The sequence below is a fragment of the Ipomoea nil genome, unplaced genomic scaffold, assembly GCF_001879475.1.
Source record: "Ipomoea nil cultivar Tokyo-kokei standard unplaced genomic scaffold, Asagao_1.1 scaffold1576, whole genome shotgun sequence".
NCBI lineage: Eukaryota > Viridiplantae > Streptophyta > Magnoliopsida > Solanales > Convolvulaceae > Ipomoea > Ipomoea nil.
In genome coordinates, this window is record NW_017618004.1 from 143,319 (window position 1) to 154,660 (window position 11,342).

At 40.8% G+C, this 11,342-nt stretch overlaps 1 protein-coding gene across 1 annotated transcript; it reads left to right on the plus strand.

The window, feature by feature from the left end:
• The first annotated feature begins 647 nt into the window (after positions 1 to 647).
• On the plus strand, positions 648 to 2,947 carry LOC109190283 (zinc finger BED domain-containing protein RICESLEEPER 2-like). Its single transcript, XM_019340758.1, has 4 exons — positions 648 to 864; positions 1,021 to 2,724; positions 2,814 to 2,872; positions 2,933 to 2,947. The coding sequence occupies exons 1-4, from the start codon at positions 648 to 650 to the stop codon at positions 2,945 to 2,947; spliced, it is 1,995 nt and encodes a 664-aa protein (XP_019196303.1).
• Positions 2,948 to 11,342: the final 8,395 nt, after the last annotated feature.

Genomic DNA, 11,342 nt, shown 5'->3' on the forward strand with positions numbered 1-11,342 from the left:
AGTCAATCTGTTGAGAAGTTCCAGATTGTATATCATTTGTCCCTTGTCCCTTGTTTGTGATGTTATGATACTTGATTATGGTTTCTATGATTCTTTGAATTGTGGACTGTGATTAAGTCAATCTGTTGAGAAGTTCCAGATTGTATATCACTTGTCCCTTGTTTGTGATGTTATGATACTTGATTATGGTTTCTATGATTCTTTGAATTGTGGATTGTGATTAAGTCAATCTGTTGAGAAATTTCAGATTGTATATCACTTGTCCCTTGTTTCTGGTGGAAGCACTGATGACTGTTATAACTTATAAGAGTCTTATAAATTTGAGTGTTATAAACTTATAATGTCTCTTAAAGGCTTTAATTGGTGGAAGCCCCATAGAAATTCAGTTAATGATGTTGATGAAATGAGCTGTTTTTATGTTATAACAGTCTCTGATTCATCTGGATATTTTAAATATATCCCTGAATCTGGATTTCTTTGTAAGTTTATGGATGTATTCCCTTAATTGTATTTGTATATTTGTAATTTTGTATTGAATAATGCCCTTTAATTAATTATGCATTCCTGTTTAATGATGACACAAAATGTGTCTGATTCTGGAATGCTTTTGAATCCTGTTGTGTGTACTGATAGTTCACCATTTTTAGATGGATAATATCAGTATGCCTGGTACTCCTGGTAGTCAACCTCCCAGCTCCTCAATTGATGGACCTTCAGGGGTGGAAGCCCAAACTGTTGAGAATCAACAGAATGAGCAACCTCCTACTGCTGTTCCAGCCAAGAAGAGGAAACAGGTTGCTTCCAGATCACCAGTGTGGGATCATTTTGAGGCAATAAAGGACACTAATAATGTGGTTGTAAAAGGCAAATGCATTTATTGTGCCAAAATTTACCACTGTGAGACAAAAAAACATGGGACTTCTTCCTTAAGAAATCACATGTTTAGCTGTTTGAAAAATCCTCACTCCAAGGAAACTAGGCAGTCCCTGTTAACATTTCAGGCTGTTACATAACTTACAGATGGTCAGCCTACTGTGGGAGAAATAGGGACTTGGGTTTTTAATCAAGAGTCAATAAGGAGAGCCTTGGTTGAAATGATAATCATAGATGAATTGCCCTTTAGGTTTGTGGAGGGAATATGTTTCAGGAGGTTCATAGTTATTGCTTGCCCTAGGTTTATAGTTCCATCCAGGTGGAATATAAGTAGGGACATCCTAGTTGTCTATGATGAGGAGAGACTGAAATTGAAGCAATTTTTAAGGGGAAGCTGTCATAGGGTTAGTATCACTACAGATTCTTGGACATCCATCCAAAGAATTAACTACATGGTAGTTACTGCCCATTTCATTGATTCTGAGTGGAAGCTTCATAAGAAAATCCTCGCATTTGTCCCTGTTACTTCTCACAAAGGTGAATATCTAGCCAAAGCCCTAGAAAATTGTTTGCTTGAGTGGGGGCTTAGAGATGTGTTTTCTGTGACTGTTGATAATGCCTCATCAAATGACACTGCTATGGGGTTTCTGAAGAAAAAAATGGTGTCTTGGGGATCATCTACTGTGAGGACAAAGTATCTTCACATGAGATGTATTGCCCATATCTTAAACCTAGTAGTTCAAGATGGTCTTAAGGATTGTGATAGTTCAGTTAAGAAGGTTAGGGAGGTGGTTAGATATGTTAGAAACTCTCCTACTAGACTCAAGAAGTTCAGGGATTTGGCTGATTGGTTGAGTATTGAACAAAGGTCTTCTTTGTGTTTAAATGTTCCAACCAGATGGAACTCTACCTATTTGATGTTGCAGTCTGCATTAACTTACCAAAAAGTGTTTGAATCTTTGGAGTCAGATTGCTCTTTCAAGTCTGATTTGGGTAATTCAATTCCTGATTTTATGGACTGGGAATCTGTTGGCAATCTGGTTCAGTTACTGAAGTGTTTTTATGACATGACCATTAGAATTTCTGGTTCTTTATATGTCACCTCAAACACATTCTTTACAGAGATTTCTGATCTGTACTGCCTATTGAAAGGCATGGTGGAAGTTGGTGGGCCAGTTGGTGTGATGGGGGAAAATATGAAGGCAAAATTTGAGAAGTATTGGGGTGATGTGGAAAAAATGAATCTAATGATATTTTTTGCAAACATTCTAGACCCTAGAGACAAGTTAGAGTATATGCCTACTCAGTTTAATCATATGTATGGTGAGGAAAAGGGTCAACCATTCTATGACAAAGTAGTTGCTGGTCTTGCTGAGTTATTTGATGATTATTCTACATCTGCCTCTTCTTCTGTCCCTTCTGTGCCTGTGTCTGTACAGCCTACGTCTGCCTCTTCTGTTTCTGTTGGGAAGCCACAACATTTTTTGAAGTCCCAAATTAAAAAGCAAAGATTGGAGTCTGGGGGTAAGAAACAAACTGAGTTGGATATGTACTTGAGTGAGGGAATAGTTGAAGAGGAAGAATCTTTTGATATACTTGGATGGTGGAAGATCAACTCTGCTAGGTTTCCAGTTCTGTCTAAGCTTGCTAGGGATGTCCTAGCCATTCCAATCTCCACTGTAGCCTCAGAATCTGCCTTCAGTACTTCTGGAAGAGTATTGGATCCTTTTAGGAGTTCTTTAACTCCAAAAATTGTGGAAGCATTGGTGTGTACACAAGATTGGCTTAGAAAGCAAAATACTCCTTTATGTATTGAGGAGAATCTGGAAGAGTTGGAGAGGTTTGAAAAAGGTATAACTTTTTAGTTTTAACATTATAATCCTTTATACTTATATTTTAAATTGCTTAAATTGTTAATACTTTTGTTGTTTATTTTGCAGAGTTAAGTGGTGATGATGGAAGTGGGAGGTCTCTTGGTTCTACACTTGCTACAATTCCTGTAATGTTATTATTTACATTACTTGATTTACTTACTTGATTTTATTGCAATCTTTTACAGTATTTGACTGTTTAACTAAATTGCAATCTAATCTCACTTGCTATTTTTTGAGCCCACTGTGTTTGACTCAATTACACTGGACATCTGTAAGTCTCAAACTCTGTAACTCTGTAAGTATGAAGGCCTGGTAACTTGTACTAAGTTGCTGCCTCAAGTACCTTGGGCATTTGGTAATGTATGGACTATTTTATTCTGTCTGTTCACTTTAAGTTGGCAAGTTTGGCAATGATGAAGCTTCCACCTTCAATCTGAAAAGGAAAGGATTAAGTTGGTCAGTTGCTCTATACTTAAGGTATATTGAAGCAATAGGCCCTTAATCCAAATGATATGGAAAAAATGCTTACTGAGACAATATTTATATAATCCCTTCTCTGTTTTTCATTTTCTAATGCTTGCTCAGTTGCTTTACTTGCTTACTTGCTTGTGTACTAATTATTTACACTAACTTGCCACAATTAACAGGAAGAAGAATAAGTCTAATTGTCTGAATTCTAAAAGTCTAGGAGTTGCTGAATGCTGAGTTGCTGATTTTGGGTGAATTTGTTTTTGTGGTGCTTCGGTTTAAAGTTTAAACAGTTGTGTATGTAGTATGTAAATTTGTATGTAGTAAGTAGTATACTAGCTAGTATGTACTTCTGTAGTTTTTTTGGAGTCTTAGACTCTTAGCCACTTAAGAGTTAAGACTCTTAATGTTAGTTAATAGACTACTTAGTAATACTAATTACTAACTTAGTAACTTAGTATTACAGGTATTAGTCTATTACATTATCATTCTATTAATTATTTACTTTTTTATTCAATATTTCAGACTTTCAGTTACTTATTATTGTGCTTTTGATTTTAATTTATGAATTTTTTATTTGATTTCAACAATTGTTAATAACCGAAATAATTTCGGATATCCGACCGACCCGATCCAAACCGAACAATGATATAACCGACCGGATAAGTCAACAATTTTAAACGGATAGGGTAGTCAAAATACATATCCGAAATCCGATCGGATTAACCTATCCCTCACCCGATCTGTCCGAACCGTCCGAATGCACACTCCTAGTCGGGAGACAAAAATAGTGAGGGATTGGTTTTGTTTAACAACGGAAATTTCCGTCGCTAAAATTAGCGACGGAAAATAAATTGTGTTGCTAAGCTCTAGCGACGCGGCTTTTTGCGACGGATAAATTCCGTCGCTAAAGTAATTAGCAACGGATTTTCCCCTATTTAGCGATGGAATCGGTCCGTCACTATTTTTGCATTTTTTTGTAGTATATATAGTGATGCAATCCCACTTCCCAAGCCAATATAAGACAAAAGCCTTTTAAAAGCTTTTCCATCCTCATTTTCCAACTCAAATGCGTCTACTTTGATCAATTTCTTATTCACCCATTATCCGTTTTGAGCGTACAATATATCTCTTCGTCTCACTATGAAAAACCTGAATATAATCCGCTTTGACCCGATCCAAATCAGAAGTATACCCTACTAATATTTGTACCACAAAATAGCCACTTAAAATGTTATTTTATGATATTTTTTCCAACATTTAGTATGCCCATAAAATATTGATATATGGAAGGATTTGGTGTCTTTTTTTTTTGAAAATTTTCTGCGGTGCTTCATTAGAAAAATGCTGAAATAATGTCTGGTGGGTGAGTATCCCAGTACATAGTATCAGGTTGCTGATAAGCCGTAGTGGCTAAAGCATGAGCTAAATAATTGTCCGATCTAGAAATATAATTAAAAGAACATGAGTGAAAATAAATGGCAATTTGCCTGCAGCTATCAATGGCATAGCCAACGTAAGAGCGAAACGCAGTGGTTGATGATGTAAGGTAGCGTTGTAGTGTCAAACAATCCGTGTAGATCTCAATATTCTGTTCACCTCGATCCTTTAGCCATGATAAAACTTCCTTACACGCCAAAGCCTCAGCCATAAGTGGTGACGTACAGGCCGGTAGCGGCGCGGTTAGTGCCGAGATATAGGCTCCATCTCCATCTAATAAAACGGCCCCTACAGTTGCATTCCCTGTCTCGTGTAGATATCCCGCATCGACCCTGCATCTTCTCACTGGCGGCACAGAGGATCCGGCGGCGTCGGCAGCACCGCGGCCGGCGGTGAGACTCGCCTGGGCAGCGTGGCGGTTTTCTGTCGGCAGCGTAGCAGTGGCAGTGGCAGCCACGGCTGGGCGGGACTGAGTCCATGCGGTCTTGGCTGCCGCTGCGGCTCTGAGTAGGGACCCCGGGCGTGGTAAAATTGCTTCCCAAACTGCACCATTTCGAGCTTTCCAAATATTGTATAGAATTGATGCTGCATATAACATTCCATCAGAATCTAAAATATTTAGAAGTTCCCCAAACCAAACATGAAAAATATCCGTGACAATATTGGGGATTGTAAGGTTGGATTGATCCCAAATGTTTCTTGCAAAATCACACAAGACTAATGCATGCATTGTATTCTCATGTGATATCCCACACATAGCACAATATGGGTTCACCTCCACCCTCTTTAAAAGCAAGTTCGTAGTTGTAGGCAAAATATCACAAATAGCTCTCCAGAGGAACATTTTCCACTTTGGTGGAATTTTTAGTCTCCATAAAGCTAACCAATTAGTAAAGGGGCCTTGATTATTCTCATAATCTCCCACCAATCGTCTGTACCCGCTTTTCACAGAATATAATCCTCTCGGGTCCCCGTACCAATACCATGCATCATTATAATCCCGGGATACAGGTACTCTCATAATTCTCTCGACATCCGTAGGTTGAAATAAATCTGATAAAATTTCATTATCCCATGTACCAGTTTGTTGATCTATTAGCCCCACTACTCTGGCCTCTCGTAACTGTATAGGCATCTCTGTTTGTATCATAGGGTCCTGGTCATCCAGTAACCATGGATGGGTCCATATAGATGTAGTTTCCCCATTCCCAATTCTTCGTCTGACCCCACTACAAATTATGCTCTTTGATGCCATTATACTCCGCCAACAAAAACTGGGATTATTTCCTACCTGCGCATCAAAGAAAGTATCCCTGGGAAAATATCGGCTTTTGTAAACACGAGCTACTAAGGAATCAGGCTTAGTGAGCATTCGCCATGCCTGTTTCCCCAACATAGCTAGATTAAATGCACGTAGGTCCTTAAAACCCAATCCACCATACTTCTTAGGAACACATAGCTTGTCCCAAGCCTTCCAGTGAACTCGGTTGTCCGTCCCAGAACCCCACCAATATCTATTCATCGTTCTTTCTATAGCCGTGCATACTGATATAGGTAGCAAAAAAACACTCATTGAGAAGGTAGGCAGAGATTGTGCCACACTTTTCAACAGTATTTCTCTCCCTGCCTGAGACAATAGCCTTTTATTCCACGACCCAATTCTTTGGCGTATTTTATCCTCAATATATGCAAAAGCTGCCTTTTTATTCCTACCCACAAACGAAGGTAGACCCAAATACTTGCCAAAGTTTGGTGCCTGCTCCACCCCCAAAACTTGGGCCACACTTTCCCTATCCACATTACTCGTATTCCTGCTATAAAAAATACTCGACTTGTGGTAGTTAACCACCTGTCCCGATAGATCCTCATATACAGTCAGGCATTTCTTTATCTCATTAGCCTCTTCCACATTAGCCTTAAAGAATAAAAGGCTATCGTCCGCAAAAAACAAATGAGAAATCTGAGAGGCACCTCTTGCTACCCTACATCCATGAATTAATCCCGCTCTGTTAGCCTGTTGTAGTAACAACGAGAGTCCCTCTGCACAGATAATAAACAAATATGGGGATAGCGGGTCTCCCTGTCTCAAACCACGCATGGGTATTATTGGGTCACTCCTTGAGCCATTTATCAGAATACTATAGGAGACTGTGGTCACACATTTCATAATCAAATCAACCCATCTATCATGGAAACCCAATGCCATCATCATATTACGGAGAAAAGGCCACTCCATTCGATCATACGCCTTAGCCATATCCAGCTTAAGTGCACCCCAGCCCCTCAATCCACACTGTTTTCGATTCAGAAAGTGCCCCACTTCTGCAGCTAATAGAATATTATCTGTTATCAATCTATCTGGGATAAAAGCACTCTGTGTCTCAGATATTATTCCTTCCATCAAAGGCTTCATTCTATTAGCCATCATTTTAGCTATTATTCTGTAAATGACATTGCTAAGTGCTATAGGGCGCAAATCAGTTACTAACTCTGGATTACTCTTTTTAGGGATCAACACAATATCTGTCTCATTCAAGCCAGACGGGAGGTCACCTGATTCAAGACAGTTTAGCACAAAACTCGCAACATCCCCTCCTACCACATCCCAGAAATGCTGATAAAAACCCGGATTCATTCCATCCGGTCCTGGTGCTTTATCCGGATACATTGCAAACAGTGCATCCTTTACTTCCTCCAGATTAAATGGCCGTAATAGTGAGTCATTCTGCGCCTGTGATACCCTGGGTTCTATCCCCCCAAAAAAATCATCTCCAGTTCCCGGACCCCCAGAGCTGAAAATATTCTTAAAATAGTCCAGAATGATATCTCTCATGGGATCCCCCTCCAACCAATCCCCATTGTCATTCATTAATCTAAGTAAAGTATTCTTTTTCTTTCGGTGAGAGGCATACCTGTGAAAGAATTTGGTATTGGCGTCAGCTTCCTTGAGCCAGTGCTGCTTGGCCCTCTGCCTCCAGTATGCATCCTCCTGGGCCTCAGTGCGACTCAGAAGTTGCTCTATTCGCTGAAACTCGACAAGAGAGGCCGAGTCAGTGCATCCTCTCAAACGTTGTTGATCCCGTTTCAGCTGCACAATCTGTTTCCCATACTTATGGAACCGATCCCCACCCCATCGTGTTAACCGGTTTCCACAGTATTGAACACAACCCTGTAAACCCTGCCCTCTCCCTTCCTGCCACGCCTGCTCCACCACACCCCTACATCCCTCATCATATAACCATGCCATCTCAAACCTAAAACCCCTTCTTCTAACCCCATCCCTCCCTACCTCCTCCTGAACTGTGAAAAAAATGGCTGAATGATCTGACTTCCTGGTTCTCAAATTCATAACCTTTACATGGGGAATTATATTGCGCCACTCGTTCGTTACTAGGACCTTATCAAGTCTCTCCTCAATCCAGTTTGCAGTCCCTTTCCCCTTCTCCCAGGTATATGGGTATCCAATCATTGGCAACTGGGCCAATCCACAATCCTCAATCGTCTCCCCAAAACCTCGAAGAAGGCTATTCGGATGTGGATTTCCCCCTCTCTTTTCATACTGGTATAGCAAATCATTAAAATCCCCCACCACCACCCACGGGAGATTCGATTTTGCCGCCAACATTCTCAACAAATCCCATGATTCAGCACGCCTATTACGGTCCGAATAACCATAGTAACACGTCATTCTCCAGGCCGGATGACCTGTCATAGTTACCTCAATATCAACGTAGTTTCTTGAGTAACTAAGGAGTCTCGCCATATTATTCTTCTTCCACAATAACGCTAATCCACCACTCAAACCATCATTGTCAACATAAAATAAGCCTTCGAAACCAATCGTAACATGAAGACGCTCAGCATGATCTCGCGCTACCTTAGTTTCTATTAGAAATACAAAGTCGGGTTGCTTTTTGGACACCATGTCCACCACCTCTCGAACAGTCCGTGGATTACCCAAGCCACGGCAGTTCCAACTCAGCGTACTCATTGGGTTGGGCGGATCTGTGATCCAGAACCCGCCGTAAACAAGTTTTTTGAGCCATCCACCATCGTCACATCTGTACCATCCCCTCCATTCTCACGGCGGCGCTTGGCCACTGCCACCACCACCTCTTCGGTCTCGGACCTCTCGGCCTCCTCAACCGGGCTACTCCGTACCACCGGTCGGCGGCTCGGATTCCCATGCATCGGAAAGTCCTTCGGCTTTCCACCGAGAGGAACCAACCAAGGGTCCCCTATCTCCCGTGGCCCTCGGTTTCCTCCCACTCGTAGTTCCGCAGAGTACGGATACTGTTCCACCGGTATTCTTGCTTCCCGAGCCTTTATACAAAACTTATAGGAGTGACCCAGCATACCACATCAGAAACAGAAAGTGTGCAGCCTCTCATACCTGAAGTTAACCCAACATGTTGTCCTATCCCTCTTCAGCAATTTCATCCTTCTCTTAATCGGTTTATCAACCGGTATAGACACCCGAATACGATAATACGTGATCCAAGGCTCCCCAATAAACCTCTCGTCCAGTTTGACAAAAGTTCCAATAAAATTCCCAACCTGCTCAAGAATCGGGATCCCCGTGTATCCCATCGGTAAATCATGCACTTGTACCCAGAGATCAATCGTATCCAGCACAACATCAATCGGCATCACACCATCCGGAACCCTCTTGCAAACTAACAAATGATTGTTAAACGACCACGGCCCCTCTTCCAGCACATACTCCACATCCGTCTCATGATAAAAAACAAAGAGGAACAGATTCGGTTGAATTTCCGAAACCTGAACCCCTCGTACCGGTTTCCAAACGGATGCCATGACTTGCCGCATATACTCTACCTTAATGATTTTGTTCGTCAGAAAACGGCCCACAACGCCCCACGTCTGCTCCGTCACCGCCTGGCCACCGCCTTCGGCCATCCCTGCTGGCGCAAACACGGCATCCTCCTCCTCGTCTAGAACAATGTCCGCCCACCGTCGTGTCAGCGCCGCTACACCGTCCCCCTCCGTCGCTGCCATACGCACTTGCCCGCTGCGACTAGCGTCGCCAAACAGTGATGATCACCGGAAAAAACGTAGGAAACCGTCGGAAACCTAGCAAACCCTAGGGGAGGAGAAAACTCTAGCAAACCCTAGAGAGAAATTTAGTAAAATCAATATTGTTAGTCTGCTGGGATTTGATTTGATTTACATATGAAGGATTTGGTGTCTAGTTCAGTAAAAAGCAAAATTACATTCATCTCTCCATGATTGAAGTAAGATATGCTATAGTAGGAAGTTGTTGCACCCAGTTAGTGTAGATGGGGCAAATGCTAACTGAATGTATGATGTTTCAATGTGACAACACAAGTGCAATTAATATTCTTAAAAATTCCGTGTAAAATTATCAAACAAAGCACAATGACATTAGACATCCTTTTATTTGAGAATTGATAGAAAATAAAGATATAGAGTTGATTTACATTCCCACAAAGAAACAATTAGCGAATTGAATATATTGACTAAGCCTTATGGTATATACAATGTTTGAACAATTGAGGTTTGCATTGGGGATGCGCTTTTAGCTATAAAATCATAAGAGTAAGATGCTTAATTTAATAGATACAGAATATGGTGGTTTTAAATTTTGTGTACTAACATGTTCATATTTTTCCTATTTTAGCTAAATGTACATGGATGATGGATGCACCTACTTAAAAAGTGTCGATCGATATTGATGGCACCATTGGAACCCGGGGCATTATTGTCATTTATCTTAGAGCTATACATACTTATAGTGTGTCACCTTAGGAAAATTTTTAATAAAATAAAATAAGAAATTCATTAAAATATATAAATTTAAAAAGGACACGTGTCAGCTTGGTGATGAACTAACTTGCAAATCAAGTAATTTTGGACTCAATTAAATATTTTTGCCGATTTAAGAGATTTAAATGGATTTTTTTTTTTTTTTACTTAGGGGACTAATGCACTATCCACTTCACTTAGGGGACTATTGCACTATCCACTTCACTTAGGGATCAATTTAATACTTTTTCCGAACACACAAATAAAAAATACAAATTAAAGCAAAGATAGTGAGAAAAATCAGGTCGGATTCTTTCCATAAGCTATCCCAAGTTAGCCAAAGTTATCATGTCTTCCATACGTTCATAACATCCCCTCCAACAAGGCAAATAACATTGAATAGGCCGGCCACATGTTTAGTGCATGCGGTTGTTATACCGTGTACCATCGTCTAAAAATGGCGCTATTTCTTTAAGTAAAGAAACGGAAGTTGTTAAAATAAAATTGAATAACTTATCTCGCATATTGTGTTTATTCTGCAGCTGAACCCCAACCCCGTTCATAACATCCCCTCCAACAAGGCAAATAACATTGAATAGGCCGGCCACATGTTTAGTGCATGCGGTTGTTATACCGTGTACCATCGTCTAAAAATGGCGCTATTTCTTTAAGTAAAGAAACGGAAGTTCATGGGAACTCCACAGAGGACAGAGCATTTGAGAGGATGTAAATCATGGTAACTCAACTGAACATGAACCACAGAGGCTAGACCGATGCTCACTGTGCACAAAGAACCCCCCTAACTTTGAGATGTTGCTCCCACACTGTCGCTAGTGAGATTCGATCCCTAGTCATTCTTCCAAAGTTTCACCTCTGTGACCAGTTGAGCTGCCCATATTG